Source organism: Morone saxatilis, unplaced genomic scaffold (genome assembly GCF_004916995.1).
Source record: "Morone saxatilis isolate NCDOM2014 unplaced genomic scaffold, NCSU_SB_2.0 Contig12, whole genome shotgun sequence".
Taxonomy (NCBI): domain Eukaryota; kingdom Metazoa; phylum Chordata; class Actinopteri; family Moronidae; genus Morone; species Morone saxatilis.
The window spans coordinates 3,051,759-3,074,543 of NW_023339674.1; the positions used below are offsets into that span (position 1 = coordinate 3,051,759).

Here is a 22,785-nt window from a genome sequence, read left to right on the forward strand (position 1 = left end):
TCCAGCAAAATTTGTTATCGTGACAGGCCTATGCCTGGCATAAGTCCCTGGCTGCGGCCCAGCACGTACCCCGCGTGTCAGTCTCTTAATGAATTAACCTATTCTTGTGAGCGCCTCTCCATGAGAGGTGAACCAGCAGAAAGAACTTGACCTCAAAAAATGCAAACACTTCAGACATTCACATGACAACAACAACAACAACAACAACAACAACAACAACATGTAATGCCAGCCTATTAGACACCTATTAAAGACCTCCACACACCTCTTTGAAGAGCGAGGAACTGAAAAGAGGTAAGTGATGAGACACTGAGTTGGTGTTTCTCACCTCTTAACTTTCCTGTACTTACTGTGTTTTAATCCTCTCTACCCCCGGCACCGTGATGGATGATGATGACAGTGATGGATGACCTCCATGCTACTTTACCCCTCACAGCACCCCAACCACAGACTAAACTAAAATCAATTAAGCTGTGTGCTCTCCTCTGAGCGGTGAACGAGACAATCAGCAAGATATGCATCATCTTCTCCCTGTTCCCCCTCTGACACCGTGTACGGCAGGGAAAACGACGGGCATGTCAGCAGAGGTGAAAAACTACAGTGAAGAGCAGGCAGTGAGACAGAGATAAGTGAGTGGGATGATATTTTGGGACGATACCAAGATTGATATCAAACCATGCAGTCATCGTCGTCCATCATTACAATGGAGATAGGGCTGCAAGGGATGCTTATTGTTATTATCTTTTAATCGGACTAGTTCTTTCCTTTCTTTTGATTAATAGGTGAATAGATAAATTGATCAAATCTCATAACCTTGCAGGGCAGCCGGACTGGCGAGATCCTGAGATCATGCAACAATACATCTTGATTTACGGCTTTAAGATTATGTGTTTCTGGCCAAACTACAGTAGGGCCAGACCAGACCGATAAGGGGGTGGGCGCTGGTGAGAAGCGATCGCGGCCCCCGTATAAGTTAGCATAGATGCTGCTAGCATCAGTTATATCAGAACTGGAAAGTATTTATTCATTGAAAGAAGAGCAAAGAATGGAAAATATGTTCACGATAAGAGTTTGACTGCATTATATGGTTCGTTGATCCAATTGGTTGAAGTTTGCTTATGATATACGGTAATGAACAATCCACTCAGTATTTCTTGAAGGTGCCTGCCCTCAAACAGTTTCCAAACGATGACTTTCCAGATGATTCTCTGTAACAAACTATCTAGGGGCAATCAGGTTAAAAATGTCAGCAAGTAGCGATATACAACTGAGAAAATCAGCAAATCTTCACATTGTAAGTGCTTTGTTTGATATATCAAATCAACAACAATCCTGATAATTGATTAATAGCTCGAGCACTAAATGGATACGACGCAGTTGTTTTGTTTACCCAATGTAGTCTGATTAGAGATCTGATTAATAGCACGTAACACAAACGAGATTCTGAATAGATTACTCTTTAACGATGCCAAATGTAACAATGAATGACAAAAATACTGTTTTGGAAATTCAAAATGCCAAAGAGTTGATTGCATAATTACCTCTAAGTGCTGTATTTATCATTATGAATTCTATTTGATTACAACTTTCATCATAAATAAAACTGTTTTGCGATATAATACATTAGATGTTTTCAAACCATATAATCATGACGTTGGTTTTTACAAAAGTGGCTTTTTCTTTGTATTTTCCTTGAACTGCTTCACCAATTAGATGTTTGTAACAGAAATACTGAAACTGTTAGAGGGACAGCGAGGGATGGATGAGTAAAGGGAGGCAGAAACAAGCAATACTGCTTGAGAGAGAGTAGAAAACAAGTAAGACAGAAATAATAATGGAATGAAGAATGTTTGTGGTGCTGGGGGGTTTCTGAGGAGGAGTTTATCCACACAGTGTCTGTGGGTAAAGGAGGGCTGACAGCAGCAGCCTGCAGCTTTAATGAAAGTGTCTGTGGAGGGGAAAGGGTTTCATTAAAACCATATTGGAGGGCAACATCATTTCATCCTTCCAGCCCCCACAAACACACACGCGCACACACGCACACACACTCACTCTGGAGAGCTAACAATCTCTGTAACCTCCCTATCATCCCATTTCCTTGACTCTCTTTCATCTGTGCCAATCTGAAAGGCAGGGGAATCATTTGAAGCAATGCTAGGCGGATGTGCTCTGATACTCTCCTCGGCTTGTCCAATTTTTTTGTGCATAAAAAATATGACAGCCCATGTGGCGGCAGTTACAGCCATTGGAAACCTTCAGAGGAACAGACAAGTAAAGAATACAAGACAGCTGTATTGCATTTAATATGACTATTATGCCGTGGATGTATGGGAGATGATGGTTTCAACACTGTTACTGACTTTGCTGTCAAACACCATTATTTCCTAAACTTCCCGTGGAAAAGAGACGTCTGGCGCAAAAACGCCTGTGACATTTTAAAAGGATTAATGGAAGTGGGAATCATTATTTGGCAGACTTAATTTGACTAGAGAAAATGCAAAAAGAGGCAAGGAGGTTAGCTGAAGCTCTGATTTACCCGAGGACAGAGGGGGGCGTGGCCTGGGAGTGCCGAAATGCAGCCGAGGTTCGGGGAGGTGTTTTGATAGGCTGCTGGCAGAATTAAGATACAACAAAGGCAAGCAGATAAGGGCAGGAGGGCCGACTGCAGGATTGAGACGCAGCCACAGAGAGGAGATAGGGGGAGGGATGGTTGCAGTGGCAAGATAAAACCGAAGCCCGGAGCTGATAGATGAGGGCAGCTCCAAGGTCAGCCTGGGAGCGGCAGATGACTGCATACCATTATCACTCAGCCCTGTGCCACTGAGTGTGCGCTTTCATATGTCCATGTTTGTGAGTGTACAGGATGAACAGGTATAAATATGTATTATATGCAAACTATGCATGCATATTTGTATGTTATCTGACATTTTTCCACCAAAGTTCCATATCAGCAGGAGCGGGTGCTCTTCTATGAAGGCCACTACGTTGAACCTCCATGTTTTTACAGTAGCCCAGAATGGACAAACCAAACACTGGCTCTAGAGAGGGTATTTCATGTTTATTTGGACTGAATCGCACACACTGGTCATATAAGAACCAGTTCTTGGCCTGCTAACGTTAATAGGCCCTATGTCTCTTCATTAAAGGGTAAACAACAGAAGTAGGAAAATAGTAAAGTATTTGCTTTGGATGGTCTGATTGGATTGCTTTAACAGAAACATCACATTTAACACTTTCTCTTAACAGCACAGAAAGCATTTCTAAACCAATTCTAATCACTCAGTGTCGTTAACAAATGACTGCACGACTTGTCAGATAAACAAGCAATGGGAAGACGTCACCTTGGGGTTCAGCTGTGGAAGCAAGTTAATTAATTCATTCCCAACTTATTATTGTGTAAGAATTTGGGCTTATCGTTGCTTTAAAATGTATATTTGCCAACTAATTAGTCAACCTTAAATGAACATGGAACTACATCGCTGTGCGTGCAGAGGGGAACAGTCACTTTCACTGAGAGCTGAACCATGAAAACCATGCTAAGTATGCAGGTGGTATGCAGGGACGGCAAGCTCAAACAATGATCAAAACTTTGCACGGGGGAGGGAGGAGAGGAGCATAATGACGAGAAAGAGAAGGGGCAAGGTGAAGAGATAGAGGGGGAGGAAGGAAGAGGGAGTAAGAACTAAAGGAGAATGAAGAGGAGAGGGACAGGAACAAGAAGCCAGAAGAATACAAGGAGGAGGAGCAAAGGGGGAAGGGGAATTTAGGGGGATGAGGATAAAGAAAAAGAGGAAAAATCAGGAGCAGGGCAGGAAGGGATTAGGTGAAAAGATAAAGTAAAAGGAGTGGAGAAGGAGGAGGGAAGCAGAGGATGAGGCAGCAGAAGAGGAAGAGAGATCTAAGAAGAGATACCTAGAGAAGCAAGCATAAAAAAGATAAGAAGAAAGGATGAGAAGACGCTAAAGAGGAGGAGGTAGAGTAGAAAAAGTAGTAAAAAGAGAACTTTGTTCCTGCACATCTCTGGACGCCTTGATTCTCCACCTGTTCCTGAAGGCGCTCATAAATAGTCCACTTTCAACTGTTAAGTGGATGCTGTGCACATAATAAAGGGCCCAATGAAAGCAGAGAGGAGCAGACCTTTGAGGGAAGGGGAGCACAGAGACTGAAAGCTGGTGTGCACAGCCATCGTGTGTGTGTGGTCTGTCAGTGAGCAGTTTGTAATCCTGTAGAGGTGTTGCTGAAGGTGCCAAAACCTTGTTGTAATCTCCGTTTGACTGCTTGTTTTGCGTCAATCTTTCCGAACAGGAATGGCCGAACGTGTGCAGAAGAGGAGCCGGAGTCTGCAGCTCTTATTTGCAACCAGAGAATCAGGTCGGAGGGTCACCCCGCCAACGCAAGGATACACAAGATAGACCGGGTGTTGTGAAGGACAGAAAATCAAGTGGACAAGGTGCGAGTGCACAACCGTGCTGCTATCCAGACAGCAGTTTTACACCAGCCACTGAACAATGGCATCCTCACGCCTCAGCTCAACTCCTCTGCCCTGCCAGACGGACGCACACCAATCCTTCACCACCATGGTCAGGACACTTACAGGATGACCTCTGGCACTGGTGATTCTTCTCATTATTAATCAATGTCTTTAGTGTTGTTTCAGTTCATTGGTTAATTATTTAGTCAAATATTTCCAGTGTTGTCTTCAAAATGCTTGTTTTCTCCAACCCACAGTCTAAACCCAAAGATATTCTCTTTACAATGATACAAAACAGAGAAAAGCAGCAAATCCTTATATCTGACAAGCTGGAACAAGAAAATATTTGGCTCGATTATGCACAAACTTGCACAAATTGCACAACACTTGTTGCTAACTGTGTCCTGTACGGTCACACTACAACATGTAAAGAAAATAGTACTGGAGGTGAACAGCTCAGAATGAAACAATGGCTCCCGGTGGACTGACTGAGACCTGATCACTTTATATTAAAGTGATTTGTGTTTTCTGGCTCCCTTGTTGGTCAAATGCCTTCCTCTGTTAGTAGTAAGATTTCAGACATACTGGACTGAACAGCTTCAACAGCAACTACTAAAAACAAAGCTTACATCCATATACATTCAATGTAATGCACTGGTTCCACAATAATGTGTGAAACTTTCTGTAAGATACTGACTCAGGCAGGAAAAGGCTGTTTAAGGCAGGCTGGGGCAGATCTCAGGAAGATTTCATCACCGACTGCAGTCAGATATACCCCCACATAATACCATCACCACCATACAGAAGTGCTTGATACTGACTGGCACATAACTAATGTTACAAAAAGAAATCTGCTTCTCCTCTTCGCTGTAGGGTCCCACACTGTGAAACACAAGCAATAAAAAAAGCCCCTCACTGGCTGCCCACTGCAGTTTGATAGGTGACCTGCCCCGCATCTGCAAAAGCTGCGCTACTGTCAAACTGTTCCCCCAAACTAAACAGGAAAGTTGCTGTTAAAACTCCTGAGCAACTCGCCTGTGTGAAAAGTGACCAAGGATTGAGTCTTTTCAGCAAATTAAACCTTCAGCCACACTCAAATCACTGATGTCAAAGCAGGTATTTTACTTTTGACATCTGATGGAAACCGCAGTGATGTTCCTCTGAAGTTGACCTTTCCTCAACTTCTGAAAGCTGTTCTCTCTGCCAGGCGCAGCATCTTTTCCACCGCAAACTTCCCATGTTGATGCTGTGGGGCAACCGTGTCAAAGTCTCAACCGACTCAACATGAACTCCAAATCTCCTACATCACCACCGTCTGGCTCAGGGCACAACTCAGACTCATTCGCCAATTTATTGCTGACATTTACAGGAGGGGGGTGGAGAGTCAGGTGGTGTGTGACGATGCTTGTAGTGTCTGCGTGGGGAGGGAAAAGGATTCTAAATGAAACGCTGGAGGGAGGGGGGGGGAACCCGCAGCATCTGTGTGCTATTACATTACATTATCTTGTCAGACACAGACGATGAGCAAGTGAAGCGGCGGGTTGTGAACAGCGGCAGCGGCGTGTTTGTGGGATACAAGCACAAACGAAGAGATCGAGGGAGGGATCAAAAGAGGTAAAGATGTAATTGGAGTGCAGTTAATACTGCTGACAACTCAGTTTGAGGCTGTTTGCTTAGTTTGTCACTGCCAGCTTGGAGGCTAAGGAGGGTGGTGTGTGTTCTCCTCAAACAGAAAGATATCTTCATCATGCACAAACATTCAAACTCACTGGATGAGGATTAATTCCCTGACTAACCCAGCAGCAAATACACTGTATATCTGTACAGAGACATAAGATTCTCTCTAAAACGCTGGTAAAACTTCCTAAATGTTTGAAATTTACTGTCACTTACTCTTTGAATCAGATTGAAGTGAATAAAAAATGTCTACCTCCTTCTTTAATTTATTAAGCGATTTCCTGTCCTAACAGCAGAACAATCCCTCTTCTGAGGAGCAAATGGGAGGACCTCATTCTTGGATATGCATCTCTGGGTTATTTAATGTTCTCAGAATTAAAATGTTAATAAAAATCCTGCAGGATGAGATATATTTCGGTGGCACGGCAGACGTTAATTATAAGAAGGGGGGGATGAAATTAAGTCTGTGTCTCCATTAGTTACAGCTGGGGCTGACAAAGTCCACCCTATTTCTGAGAAAAGAACCCGTGAATCAGCCAATGTTTCACCCGGCCTCTGATGAAGGGCAGGACAATGTGAGGGGCTTAACAGATTGTTCGAGGGAAAAGGACAGCGTGGGGGATGGAAAGGGGGCCGGCACGCTACCAGGAGAGGGATAAAATAAAAAAGGTGATAGAGAGGGGGAGAAAGGGCGGGATTGGAGGGAAGTGAGATAGAGGGTGAGATGAAGAGAATTCGCAGAGAGAAACAGAGAGCTGTGGTGGAGAGAGAGACGAGACCAGGCAGGAATGAAATTTATTGATGCTTGATTTACAGTCCTGAGATTCACTGGGGAAACCAGACAGGAGCTGTGTGTGTGTGTGTATACAGTAGGATGTGTGTGAATATACAAGTACCAAACAGGGAATGGGTTGTCTAGACAGAATACACACATAAATGCCAAACCCTGAAAAAGGAAAAAAAGGAAAAGTACCCTGCTATTCAGACTGACCTGCTACTTTCTTACTACTCTCTGTTTGACACTTTTGCTGTGGTACAGTCATTTTTAGTCAACCTTGAGGCTGTGTTAGCCAGCATACGTTAGCATACATAACAGCATACATCGTGTTATTATGGTGATGAAGGCACTGAACTTGAAGCTGAAGGTCCTGATCTACATCTCCTGCAGTATCTAGTTGAATAAATCATTTTATTGATAGTTGAGGTACTGCGCCTTTAAATTAAGCCTCGCATACGTGTCTTCTGTGTGGCTTCTACAGTTTCCACTTTAACTCACGCTGAAGGCCTGTGCCATCTCTGAACAGTCAGAAGCTCACCAACCCATTTATTATCTGGTGAACAATAAAGCTAGTTAAGCATTAGCCACTTTTCAAACACACTCGGTTTATGTGGGATTTACATCCTGCCTCCAGAGCACTTCACTGACAGCAAGCCAGTACAGGAAAAGTGGCAACTGTTTAGATAAAGGTGCCGTTGAGCAAGAGCTGAATAACACATTAACGTGATGTATACAAATACCCATCATGCTCAATTGATCCACCAATCCAATCCCCTCCAGTGCAGAAAATCAGAAGCTGAGGAGCAGCAGGAGTAAAAGGAGGGAGGGTAACGAACCATGCGTGGGTCATTATTAGCTCACTTTTTGACCTCTCAACTAACTGTGACCTGAAGTAAGAAAAAGACCTCTGAACAATAGAAAAAGAGAAAGGGCTTGAAAAACACAAAGAGAAGCTTTAAAAATGCTTTTCAAAAGATATTCATACACAGGAAAAAAAAAAAAAAAGTTGTGCACAAATCTTTACCCAGTTCAAAACAGCCAGGAGGAGAACAAACACAAAATATTCTTCAGGAAGAAAAATATGAAAGCATCTTCCCCCAAACAAACCTCACCATCTCCATTTCCAGAATTCATGTTGGCGTTATTGACTAAAAAACACATTTCCATATTATGCACAGGTGCTACTCAAACAGGCCCCTTTGTGTGCTGATGTGATCTTCAGTACGCTCCTGGTCATCCTCCACTTCTGAAAAATGTGGTGATAACCTTTATAGCCTACCAGATGCTCCTGCTCTCCAGTTTCAGTTGTGAGCTGCATTGCAAGACTGTCCTTCCTCATCTGAAGAGGTGACATTTCTGAATGAGGCAGCAAAGACTCGCAAGTCAGAGCAGAGGGCAGTAAATGCATCACACCTCCCATCAAAGGAGACAACAACAAAAAACCCATTCAGGAGAGAAACACTTTGGCTCTTTTTTTCCATGACATTTTTTCCAACTTACTTGTCTGTTTTCTAAATTATTACATTTTCACCAAATTTCAGGCTCAAAAACACACACTGCCAGGTGAGATGACCTTTTCACCACTTTTTCCCCCATCGTCTGTTTCTCCATCAACAGCATTGCACTTTCTGTCACAGTCAACACAAAGAGCACATCTACAAAGTTTTTTGGGTTGACGCCATGTTGTTAAAGGTTTGGCTACAAAGCAAAGGGTTGAACACTTCTTCGATGATTTTTTTTGATGAAAAGGGACATGTGTGTATTAGGCCTTGCAGGGTTCCCACAGCCTATTACAGTGGAGGCCCATCGCCTCGCCTGAAATAAAATATATATTATACCTTTATAAAACATAACATTAAAGATGCAGTAGATAACTTTTATTCAAACAATAACCGTCATATTTGCTAAAACTTTCCTGACAGTAGTACATGAGACAATCTGTGAAAAAATCCTAATAGCATTTGCAAGAATCCCCCGCCCAGGACAAAAACAATTTATGAAAGTTACTGCAGCTTTAAGCTTTGGGGAAAACCAGCAAAGACCCCATCTCACACTGGCTTAAGTAACTGCACAGGTTAATGTAAGTATAAACAGTGCCAAAGTTCCAAATATCCTGAAAGTTGTAACAGGAAGCTGATATCAGGGATCTCGAAAGCAGTCACGCTTTGTGGCGAGCAAACAACTACTTTTTAACCAGTCAAACAACTTCTGCTGACAAGCTGCAGGAGTCTTTCTTCAGTGTCATCAGGTGGATGAGAATAGTCACTCAAATAACCAAAATGAGCCCACTAACTCAGAGCAATTTTAGATACCAAATGTAACAGAAGCACTTTTGGATGGGGTCAGTGAGCAGGATTTAATTCAGGAAATGAACAATCTGTTCTGAAGGACACCTTCATTCAAAGTACCATCTAAGGAAATGGCAGAGAGCTACATTAGTGAAGAAAAGAATTATTACCAAGTGTGCAATTGAAGTGTGAAGAGTGAGCTTTACCCTCCTCTCCTACCTGAAGACACTTCAACTCGTGGTTTAAAATGTGATTAGGCAAACTAATGGGGGGGTCCATGTGAGAGTGTGGTCGGGAGATGACGTACAGACAAAAGCATGAGTGACTTCCCTCTGACTTGACAGTGTTACATCTACATCCTCAGTGTTATTCAAAGTGATTCAGCCCGTTACGTAGATGTGTGTAAAAAGACAGAGCTGCTACTCCACTGTTGCTGTGGTGAGCGGGGACTGTACACAGGCATGTATGGAGAATGGCAGCCAAGTTTGCCCAGCTCTTAATAAAAAGTGCCACTGGCTGAGTTCCCGTTAGAGTTTTGGCCACGTGACGGATATAGTTCAGAGTAAATACTGGTTCTTCAAAGACACTTTTTCTGCTGTAACATTAACACCATTATTAAGTGACTTTAAATGTGAATTAGTTACTGTGTAATTTTCTACATGTCATCTACTTTTGTAAATTAGTAAAAAAGTAAAACGTCTGACAGAGCTGTGTGCTGATGCATTACTTCATTTATAGTGAAATAAAGAAAAAGCGCATTGCATTCAACAGCAGCCCAAACTACCTATAAAAGAGTGTTTGGAGGACTTTCTTTCTTAGTGCAAAGACATCTCTGCTGAGGAACACATATAATCTGGGTGGATTAATTGGACAGACTTTGAGCTTCTAAATCTTGTTAATGTCAGTCACACAGAGGCAAGTTAACTCCACTTGCCTGCCACTAATTAAAGGCAGATATGTGAGGCAAAAACAAACAGCACCATAGCCGTTATATATTAATGATTGCCACTTATCGTCATCATCATTATCGTATTACACTCTTTAATTCTGTTTTTTCTTTTGTAGTTATCCGTCATTCTCACCTTACATCCTTGTGAGCACTTATAAATAAGGATACCATTATAAATTCCAGACCAAGCCACGATAGGGGAGTGACGGGGAATATGTTGAGATAGTCCTTAAGTACATAAAGCCGCTGCTACATACGCTGTATGTTTGTATTTACCTGTGCACACAGCAGATAGAGCATAATATTCAAAGTGTAAGTCAAAGGTGCTAACAACCATCTAATTACCTCAGTGAGTCATGCAGCCTAGCTGTAACAGGTAATAGCACAGCCTCAGCACAGTGATTACAGCTTGTTCATGTTAATGTGATACTCTATTGATCCCAGCTGGGAGAATTTGGCAAGATGGATGAACTAAGTCGCTGATATTCAATCATTGGAAATTTCTGAAATTCTCCGCCAATACTGCTGAAACAATTACTCCATTAATCAATCAGTTTGAAAAAAACAAACTAAAATAGGTGCTGACCGTTATTAATTTTAAACTGATTAATCACTCTAGTCATAGTCTAGACATTTGCTTGTTATTGCTTTTTAAAGTAATCAATATTTTTAGTTTTTTACAGACATATCAATTAATATTTATAGTATTCTGTCATGATAAAGCAGCCTGATTGTCAGATATTTACATTCGCAACTAGTTAGTTTATCTATAGACAGTTTTATCATTTGAATTTCCACACAACTTACGGTTCCAAGACGTGTGTGAATATCGCTGTTAGAGCTGAAAACTGTTACTTGATTAATCAGTTAGTGTATCATGAGAGTTAACATGTATATTATGCTGTCCCTTTATCCTGATAACAGTTAGTTGTACAAGTGTTGTGAGTGATATTAGGCCTTGGCGGTAGATAAGCATAAATCAACAGAGCATATGGGCATATGGCAAACACAGACGCTCCACACGCTCTAACACAGGTCAACAGTGTACAGATCATGGCTCGCAACCACCAGATACTTCACTGATTCTGTTCATGTTATTGCACTCCAGTGATGCATCATTAAAATGCTAATATACTGCCTCCTGTCTATCTCTGCACACCAGATCCAACTACACTGTGTAACTCATACACAGTGTAAAGACAGTAACAAGACACTTATGTGCACAGTGAAATGCAGATTAATGAACTTCCACTGTGTTTTCTAACCACGTTAATTGGTGTTAAGAAAGATGCTTGTTAGCTGCCGTTAACACAAACGGTCCCGGTCCGCACTGTTCAGCCAGGCAGCGAGAGAGATGGGCAAAGCATTTTTTATTTCTCTCTTATTCCTCTCCAGCACCGACGCTGGGCTCGTTCAGTCTCCTCAGACGTCACCTCAGACACATCTAATCTTCTCAGCAGAGAGTAGCGTGGGCTCAACCTTCCTACGGTCAGTTAACCCAGCAAAGGCAGATTAATGAGAAATTAATCCCTTTAATTCACTGTAAAGGTCTCCTCTCCTTTTAACCAGATAAGCTGTTACCAGACTATGCCAGATGATGATAATAAAAAATGCCATTTATAAAAGGACCTTTATATTAAGCAGCATGTTCATCTCAGTGAGAAGAAAAAGGAGGTAAGATGGTTTTCTAAAGCTCATTCAATCTGTATCTTCAAACCTTTCAAAAATAAAACGTGGAAAATAACAGACCTAGCACTGAAATGATTAGCCCATCAAGTTATTCGTTTGTCATCAGAAAATCAATCAACAACTGTGTTAATCAATTCTCCTTTTATGTAATTTATCAAGCAGAAATGTCACACATCGCTTGTTTGAGCTTCAACAAATCCTTTATTGACTTCTTCTGCCATTTTCTAGACTAGACAATTAATTCAACAAATAATCACTAAAGGCTCACAAGGCTAATCAATAATGAAAATAATCTGGAGTTGCAGCCTTAAAACAGAAACAGGAACAACTCAGATACACTTGATGAACTAATAAACAAAACTTTTTAAGCAATATTTTTTTCTGTTGGCAGGGGAGTTTCACCAAGTGAAGCTTAAATAGTTTCTCCCATCAAACTAGGTTTCCCCATTTGTTTCCGGGAAGCGTAATTAATCATTCAGGAATAACATGCACAACACAAAGTGTGTGTGTGTGTGTGTACATACGAGACCCACACTCTACACCCGATCCTGCAGCGCCGCACGTATTGGTAGGTGGCCTTTTCCTGATTTGGCTGCCATGTCATTAGTTTGTTATCAGCTCCTGGCTTACAGGTGACTCATGCACACAATGAACAATGACACCATACATCAACCGGTTGCCTGGCAACCAGCATAGCTCTGACTGACTATGCAGAAAGGAGAGGCTGATAGGAATCTTGGAAAAGAGCAGACACTGTGGGGAGCATCATTTTACAAAACTTTATTTCAGAAACTCCACAGGGCATCAAAAGTTACATGAAAGCACAAACTGGAAACTAGATGAGACTGTGGTTCATTCTCCCTGAAGTACTTGGTAAGCAAAGATTGTGCTTGATGCAACCAAAAAGTCATGATTGAATTAAGGAAAAATAAAACGGCTATTAAGCTTCTGCCAGATGACGGCAGACAGGACTGGCCATCCCTGTTTAAACTTTAGGGTTGAAACGATTCTTGGTTAATTGAGTAGCTCGGTTACTAAAAATCATCCGATGCATATTCTTTGCATATACAGCCATACAGCACTACGGTGTTTTTGCACGGGATGATTACTGTCCGCACACGCACAGAGAAAGAAAATAGCGAGGGGCGAAGAGACACAGTGTGTCTGCTGTAAACCCGCTGACTAGCTGCACAAGAACCACACACCATAGTAACCTTAATGTTACATACCAGGGACTACTTTATTTTCTGTGGCACAACAACACACAGCTATTCAGTAACTATGGTAATATAACTATGGTATTATACACCGGGAAAGACTCACTTCCAACAAAAAGACGGCACAGGTTACCCACAAGCCCACCTTTCTTAAAGGGGACGGCTCTGCTGGTAACGCAGGTTAGGCTGTGGGTGTGCTAAGCAGAGGTGGAGGAAGGATCAGATCGTTTACTGAAGTTGAAAAACGAATATCCCACTTTGAAAATACTCGACCACCAGTACAGTGGGGTTGGAACAGAAGCCTTTCCCTCCGCTGCTGAAAGAAATCCTTGAGAAAACTCTGAAACCGTTTAACAGACCTGTCTTACTTTCTCCACTGTACATTTACTATTTCTATAATGTTGCTATTGCTTCAATAAAGCAAAAGTTGTTCTTAGTCGATTATTTGATTAATCAATACCTGCAGCCCTAACCCACTTCTTGTAGGGACTGAACAGAAAGGCTTTCGAGCGGTCTGGAAATCTTTCTATTCACCGCCATCGCCCAGCGGGTGGAAAACAGTGTCATTGTTTTGATGTACCTGTAAATTCCTGCTCATTCAACGGATGGAGTAGAAGCCTCTGATCTATGCCTTTACAATGCTTTGGCCTCAAACACTTCCCCGGCACTTTCTGTATGTGCTTGACAGTAAAAACATCCAGCAGTTTAGAGAGTAAAAACAATCATTTCTCTAACTAAAAGCCTCTTTTTTGTTGTCTCTGCCTCACATGAAAAAAGACCATGATATCGATTCACATTGTTTTGGTTAAACACCCGACTCAAATGGGACAAAACTGTGGGAATTCAAGGAAAATGTCATAAATTGCATACATCGTGGAGACACAGCAGTATAGTGTAAGCATAAAGCAAATGTTATGTCCTTAGTTGTTGTCATAAATAATTCCACAGAAGAGCCTGTTTTTAGGGGATCAGTTCAAGTTACTAAGTTATTAACCAGCGTTTATATTGTGGATGGGGAGACCTTTTTTGTATATTTTATAGTTTTATTATACCTGAGGGATGACATAAATATAATAAAGGTGCTTTGTGCTTTCAACACATTTTGGTTTTATTTTCTTATGCAACAAGGATTCAATAAAAAGGCTTCAGATTCTGAATCATAATTAAAAAACAACATGTTATGTAACAGTCAGAATTCTGTGGTTGCAGTGAGCATGTATTAATCAGTACGAAAACGATCTGATGTAAAACAGCCACGATCCTCCTGCCAAATAGGTCAATCACTCTTAATTTGCCAAAACAACTTTTTTCACTCACTAAGGTTTTAATTTCTTTATTTTCTTCTTAAATCAATTGCTTTGGCTTACTTCCTGCCCAAGTAAAACAAATGCCCTCAGAGCTAGTCCAGCAGTCCCATGCTTTCCAGTGTGACTTCCAAGTTAGATACCTGTGGTTTCCCTCCATTGTGTTGTCAAACCAGTGTTAAACCATTTTCACACTGACGGAGCCAAACCAAAGCCTGTTTTCCTGCCAACAACAACAGCTGCCATGGCAGCACACTGGGAGGTCCACTTTATAGGAGCAGGTCACAGCAATAAGGACATTTTGCACCTTATGCTCAACTCTGTGTGCGCACATGTATATGAGAGTGGGTGTCCTGCTGGAAGGAACTTCATCACATAACAGCACGCAGGTAAAGACTGCGCTCCGACTGCCGCTGGCGTTGCTATCCTACAGTCAATTTAATAGAAACAGGCAGTTATTTGAAATTAAATGTCAGGAAAAGTGAACTGATGGGGCATTCATTCAGCATAAGCCTTATTTTAGTGCTGCTTTATGGCACTCAAATTCCTTTAAAACCATTAAGTAATAAAATACAAACAAAAATGTGTGCTTGTGTTGCCCACCGTGTGTGTGTGTGTGGTTTTGGTCAATTAATCCCAGCACACCTACCAATTCATCACCATAATCCTCAAATACCTCTACACCACTGGCACAACCTATACTAGGTTGCTGAGCCAGCTGCTACCACACTGGCACACACACTGATTAAGATTAAGTCTACTTTCTGGAGCTGAAAAAGCTGTAAATCTTAGGTTTACAGCAGAATGAGGGAGCGAGGGGGGGTGAGAGATCACACTCCAGTGCATCGCTTCAAAGGAAACTTCAAAATAGTGATGGAGCACATGGGAGACCAAACCCCCCGCCAGGCAAGCCCAGTCCGGGACAGCACAAAGTCTGCACGGTTTAAACTCCAAGGTGCATTCACACAGTCTCTAAATGATAACACTGCAGTTAATGTGTCCAATCATCTGTTACACACTTCTTTATGTTGGTGATTTGTGAGGCCATTCTCTGGGGGGCTGCAGTGGGAAAGGGCACAAAGTAGTCCAACAATACATATTATCAATATTTTACATTTTAATATCAGGGATAGTTGGCAAAATTACACATTGTACTTTTACAATTGTGGTGTTCTCTTTAGTTCAGCATCAGAAATAAAAACCCAGATCACAATCACTTCAGTAATCTTTAATTTATCTTCAAACCAAACTGGCTTCACTGGAGTGGACAGTAAAACCAGTTTCAAAAAGTTGATGCTTTCCTGATATAAGTCGCCGTTCAGTCAATCACACTATCACCGAATACAGCCGTGGGCCACAGTTAATCCTAAAACACCTCATTTCGTACTCTGCCAGAGATGCTCATTAGCTGATAAGCGATAATGGGAAAAACGACAGGATTTTAAACGGAGTTCTGTGAAGACTCCACTCACCCGTATTCTCCGCATCGCAGCCACAATCTCCACTCTGCTGCTCGGCCGCGTCACATCCAGACTGCCGATGTACTGTCGCCGGAGGGGGGGTGAGAGATGATAGGCACATTAACACATTAATGAAACAACAGTTGGCATTCATTTGGTTTTTTATTAACGTCTGGGAAACACTTCAAGTGTCCACTGAAGGTAATGATTAACTCTGGACAACTTCAACCTCTCAACTAGCCTAACAACTTGCTTCACTAGCTCTGTCTTCTGAATAGAAAGCCTTTAGAGGGAAGTACAGTGTCTCTAAATGTGTTTGTGGACATGTTGTCTAACGAGGACAACAAAAACACACGTTATCCGTGAGTAAGACGTTAAAGGCTGACGCAGGCTTATTTAACGCCTCACAGCTGCGTGTGAACGTAACGTTAAAGTTACCTTTGCCTCGAAGTTGATCCCATGCTGGAACGCTTCCTCGTTGTGCAACGGGATCCTCAAATCATGCCCATCATCAACCAGGTTATACTTGGTTTTTGCAGGCATTTTGAAAAAAGTAATTACTATTCCACACTACCAGAGGAACCGGAGGAAAACAAAACCCGAGTCGGGTCGGTTTAACCGGCAAGTAATCCAGGAAAAACAATTCCAAAAAATCCGGTTAGTACATGTTCTCCATCGCAGCGAACCGTCCCGGCGTTGCGGCGCTACTACACCGCCCTCAACAGCGGCCAAGTGGCGGCAAGTGGTTCGGCAGCGCTCCGGTGAACCGCTGTCCTGCTGGTACTCTCCGCAACAGCTTCCAAACACACGCAGGGCCACCAGGAAACAGCGACATACGGGGGACAGATGTGCTTTCCCGACTTTTTCCTGCTGTGAGTGTGGAAGTTGGCTGGGTCCTGCCTCCTTGCCCTGGACTCCCCCCACCCCAACCCCCACCCGCATGGAGGGAGGGGTGTGATTGGAGGAGTCCGGGGATCCCACCTGTTTCCATTGGAACAGAGGCGCACCGTGGCTCCTCTGGAGGAGGGGCTCAAAGTCTGGTACCTGCCCCCTCTCTCTCCCCTCCCACCCCTCCCCGACAACACACAACACATACACACACACACACACACACACAGGCAAACAGAGGCGTGGTGTCACCTCCTGTATTCCCACCATGATTCATCTTCTATTCTGTAAACATTGGCTTTGCTATTAACAGAGGTGATACAATAACTTAAAAAGTAGGTTTTTTTAGCACAATATGCTCGTTAAGAAAAAGAAAATATTGGCTAATGCTGAGTGAAAAGATAACATATGAGATTGTTATTACACTGTAGTAATTCAACTCAAATCCAGTCTGTTCTGATGAGAATAAGAAATATTAATATAGCCTTTAGATGAGGTTGTAGCGCTCACAAACCTCTGTCTCTGAATAAAATAAAAAGGGCAAGGCTACCAACTAGTGGCCATGCCTGTTAGCACCTATAGAGGTAAATGTGAGAATAAGGAACTATCCACTTTCAGTTTCTTTACAATGTTTTATCCCCTTATCAATATATAAACCCCTTGATATACACTTTACGTCCCACAAATCTCTGAATGTAATTACTCATGTTTCCCCGTTTGTCACATTAGTGGATTAGGCTGCTTCAGTAATCAAACATGTAAGGACAAACTGAGAGACATAACATCTAAATCCTCACTTTGGTCGTTTGAGGATTAAATGCAGCTTTCTAACCTTAATTTTATGAAAAGTCCTGTAACATCAAAATGAGACTTAAAAAAAAACACTGACAATAATTGCATCAGTAGGAGTCTTGACATATTTAAGATGCAGAACAATTTCTTTCGTATAAAATATAAAAAAAATGTTATCAGCTCAAACAGTCTGGTCAAAACATGCAGCTGCCAACAAACATGTACAATGATGATGTGCTGGTGTTAAAAAGGATCCTTCACACTGAGCATCCTCCACATATTCTGTTCAAGCATCTGGAATAAAAGCACCTCCAGTACGAGAGACCTTCCATAAACCGAGGATTTGTGCTTTGTAGACACAATCCAGCTGTGTTCATGTTTAATGCAGTTGTCATGTTGTATAATGCACAGACCATCTGTGTCACCCTGGGAGCAAAGATGCAGCGCTCCCCTAAAGGTAGTCCCAGGCGGCGAGGGAAGGGGAAGTGGGGCAGCAGTAATGCACCTCTTTGGAAAAGTACTGCTGCTAATGGTGTCCTCAGGGTTTTATATGATAGCAGGATGATGCTGCACGATTTACTTTTACCGCTCTGGGTTCAAAACTGGCTACCGAATCTTGTCATGTAACATTTGGCTCTCCCTCTCGATTACCGCTCTCGCTGTTGAATGAAAACCTCATCATCATCCATCAAAATCCGTTCCCTTATAGAAACATTTTAAACCTAGCAGCTTGACCATTTTAAAACATACGAGACAATCTCCGAGCTTTGAATGACCTCAAGTTCCCAAGCACATATTGACATTGATGCCCACACAGCATTTATATTATCGCCTCGTTTTATTATTCATGCAGTATTTTGAAGGCTATCTCCATAAAAACTGCTGTGTCACACTATTTTTGCCCAAAAGTCCCCGAGGTCATGACCACCTTGCTCTCATGGAAACAAAACAGCTTGATGGCAGACGAGAACAGCTGCTGTCTCTGCATGAGGAATTATTCCTGAACACAACCATAGTTCCCCTCTGAGGGACCCCATGTGCTCTTAAGGCTCTTTTAAAAAAAGATAGAGAGCAACCTAATCCCTGCCAGGTCTTCAAATACATGTTGATCTGTTGATTAGGGCTTTGGCTTCTAAAGCATATGCTCCTTACATGAAGTAGGGTTTGGAGATCAGGGCACAATAACAGCATGGTTCCACTTAAAAGCCTAAACTTGTAAGGCTTTCACAGCCACATAGCAATGGCTGCAATACTGTAGCATCTTTCAGCAGAGAACTGACTGAGCTGTACCACGAAAGCTTTTTACAATCTGGGCAGACCGCAGCCTGCCAGCGTGTGTCATTGAGTCAAGGGAGGTCTTTATTTCTACTCAATACCACTAATCCTACATGAGAGTTACATGTATTAGACAAATCACATTTAATGATGTGTTTGCCCTCATGAGGATTTGCTGAAACTGTAACTGAGGTAAACCGTGTTAGGCCCTGTATTGGTGACTTGTCTAAGGTGTCTTGCCCAGTGCATGCTGGGACAGAGACCAAACACAACAAGTGGTTTTGGAAATGAATGGATGGTTGGAAGGAGCATGCAGGATTTGATAAATGGACTGTACTTATGTAGCTCTTGTCTAGTCTTTCGACTCCTCAAAGCGCTGTATACTACATGTCACATTCACCCATTCACACACACATTCACACACTGATGACACAGCATCAGCAGCAGTTTGGGGTTCAGTATCGTGCTCGAGGACCCTTCGACATGCAGCGGGAGGAGCCGGGGATCGAACCGCCCAACCTTCCGATTAGTAGACTCCTGAGCCACAGCCAACCCAGTTTAAAACTAAATTTAAAACTATTTCAAATTTAAAACTATTTACAAATTTAAAAATTCAGTTATATGATCATATTCTACACGATTCAGGTACATGGTGATAAGTGACATATAACATTTGGGGGTGCAAAAGCCACTCAAAGCTACCTGTGCAGGTCCTTGTAATGGACACTCAATAGCTTACTCAGTAGTGAGCAGTAAGTGGACACTCTTTTCATCATCTTGTGTTAACAGCTATAGAGTCGCTCTCAACTTTAATTTTCATATCTATAAAATGTAGCACATTGCATTGTGGGATTTTTGAGGGCAGCATATAGTGGATACATTTACACAGTCAGAATTCAGACAGTAAATGTAGTTCACTATAGTAAATAGGGAGTGATTTTGCACACTGTCTGAGACTATTATGTAATCTGAAAACCCGTTTTCCTCTGTCCACATTAAGGTGTTTTTTTTCAAATCCAAGAATTCTCAAAAATGCTCTGTTGAGTGGTTTAATCTGAACACACCAGCCTCATGTTTCAGTTGGAATCGGAGCTTTGGTTTTCTTTTGGTGCCAACTCCTTTCAGTGTGAGGTCAGTGTGTCAGCAGGAGCCCTAAAGCTTAGATACTCTCTCTTTGGCATCTATATCAGCCACAAGCAACGGCAAGCTCACGCACAAATGAGTGTGTGAGTATAAGACTGCCTGCGCACACATCAAGGCGCACACACACACACACACACACACACATACACACACAGCCTTACACCACTTGAGGGCCTCTTAAGCTGAATTAATAATGGCGATTTTCACAGAATGTGGGGCACATAACTAAAAGGAGTAGATCTCCTAGGAGAGTTTCAGTGAAGACAGACAAGAAAGGAAGTAGTCGGACAAATGATGACAACAATACATTTCTAATTGTGCCTGAAGCAGTGTTACCACATGGAATATTAACGGAACAGAGAAACTGCAGCTCACACTCAAGGGTAGATTACTGCAGATATAATCTGCCTCTGATACACAAACAAAGCCAGCAAAATCCATTATCTGCATACATACAAGGCTCTTACAACTCAGTGTTAATTAAGTCATCTGCTTGGACTACAGTTGAATGATTATTTGTTGTGTTTGTTGAGGCACCAAATGGAAAGCTGAGCATACATTCAAAACGGATGTCCAGCATAGTATTTATTTCAATACTTCCATTTAGTAATGTAATTAGCCCAAAGCAGAGACCTGTAGCAGGCTGTAAACATGTTTATTTCTGCTGTAAATTTGGGAATTTTAACATTGGAGCTTATGGAAATTGACTTGCTTTTGGTGCCAGCCTCAAGTGGCCATTTGAAGCTGATGGGAACATCTTGCAGGAAAGTTAGAGTTGGATTTACCAGATTTACTGTAATTCATCCTGAGGGGGACGTGAATGTCTCCACAAAATTATATAGCAATCCATCAAATAGAGACATTTCACTTGAAATCACACATGATGAAAAGTCAGAGGATCTCTAAAGTCAGTAGGATTTATCTTAAGGGCACTGTGAATATTTCATGGCCATCTATATAATGGGTTGCTGGGATATTTTGATCTGAACTGAAGTGGGGACCAACCAGATTATTTCATTTAAAGGATTTTTTTTTTACAAAACTCAAGTGAGTGAAAATAAAACTTTAAAAAAGCACATTAACTGTTGTATCTGAAGAGCACTTACATTTTCCTTAAGACCCCCTGATGGTCCTGATAACCACTGAGAGACTACTGAACTGAGCACAATGTTTCTTTTTATTACATATTTATTTAATACAAGCCCAACTCATGTTTTGCCCGCTTTCTTCAATTATTACACTTCAGAAAAAAGCATTTCAGATCAGATTCAGCAGAGTTGTGAAGTGAAAACGGAAGCTAAGGGTGACACCATGTGGACACATTATGAATTGCAGAATATTTCCACTTCTCTGACAAAAAATAATCTATTGTGTGAATTCACAAAGGAAATTCAGAAAGAAAAAAATGTATACATTTATAAAAGTGTCTGCACAATTAGATCTCTTAGTTGTATTTTTTTTACTTTTACAGATAAGATCAATGAAATCGTCTGACAGAAGTGAGTAACGAGGTAGTGCACACACCTGTGTGAAAACTGCACAGTTTCACAATTTATCATCAACTGATTGACTGATATGTCTTATTATCAATGTGAATAATGCATATCATACATTTGTTTTATTGCATCCAGACAACATAACTGAACATAACATAACATAACTAATGATGTTTCTTTTCACACAGAGGCTATCTCTTTAATTAATTGCGATTCTACGATTTAACTAACAATTAAAAGAAAAGAAAACATTTATTTGCACATTATAAACAAATAAAAGTGATTACATCTCTGTTGCACTGCCTTTAATTAATCACCAGTGTCAAGAGTACTATACGACACTGTATGAGCTACTGCTCCTTTATGAGTGACCCTTCCTTCCCTTGGATCACTGAGTGTTGGGTAACAGTAAAAATGTGTCACTTTGTTGCTTGGCAGCCAGAGGACTCTTTTATAAATGACTAAATTAATTTGTATTCAGCCAGCTTCCCCTGGAGCCTGAGGTGCAATAGATTTGTTCTTCCCCTGAACTGTTTCAGATTATCTCCGTCTACCGAGCACATTGTGTGCTTCAGCCTTAACAAGCCTATGAAACTGTCGCCACAAATCAGAGCAAGGCTCTTCTGTTGTGGGCCTCTCGACTCAGTCCGGTGCCTAACGCGCTGCAGTAAACCTATCAAGGCCAAGAGGTGTGATTCATTTTCAGTCTGATATAACAGCCAAGGAGAAAAGTCTTGATGACATATGTCTGCACACTCACACACTCACACACACACACAGTCTGAGATACACACACATAATAACTCCAGCACACTGTGTAGTTGGATTGGAACACTGAAACTTGTTGCTGTTGTTTTATTTTGTGTTATAATAAATGGGAACAAAAAAAGTAGTAAACTGAAAATGATATGTATTTTATGTAAGCTACCCGGTGTCAGCCATCCATGTTCAAAGGCTGAGGACTCAAAGCATCCTGGGGATTTCTCTCGTTTCCATTTCCTGCGCCCTTTGACTCTTTTGACTCATTTGTCTGTCTTTTTTTAAACTTTACCTACTCAAAATGTCTGTAAAGCTATTTCACACTCCAATTCTACTTTTATCTTTTTCTGACTTACTGTCATTTCAAGCCTAAGATCAGTTTGTACACGTCAACAGCAGATATTTGCTGATGTTTAGGTGGAAGTTTTTTTTTGTGGTTATTTGTTAGAAACAGTTTCAGGGACTTTGTGTCAAACCAAACCTCGACACCAACACATTTTTTATCAAGACAATGGACGGAAGCCTCGGTGGACCTCAAAAGACTGCCGTGACCCGGATTCGAACCGGGGTTGCTGCGGCCACAACGCAGAGTACTAACC

At 41.7% G+C, this 22,785-nt stretch overlaps 1 protein-coding gene across 3 annotated transcripts in view; it reads right to left on the reverse strand.

Moving 5' to 3' along the window:
* The window catches only part of nos1apa (nitric oxide synthase 1 (neuronal) adaptor protein a), a 165,828-nt gene extending 149,109 nt beyond the window's left edge, over positions 1–16,719 (reverse strand). For all 3 annotated transcript variants that reach the window (XM_035653510.1, XM_035653512.1, XM_035653511.1), the window contains exons 1-2: positions 16,272–16,719; positions 15,846–15,917 (exon numbers count right to left, since the gene is read on the reverse strand). In XM_035653510.1, the coding sequence (XP_035509403.1) occupies positions 15,846–15,917; positions 16,272–16,376 (177 nt within the window). In that variant the 5' untranslated portion in view covers positions 16,377–16,719. The remainder of the gene's footprint in view (positions 1–15,845; positions 15,918–16,271) is intronic.
* Between the last annotated feature and the right edge of the window lie 6,066 nt (positions 16,720–22,785).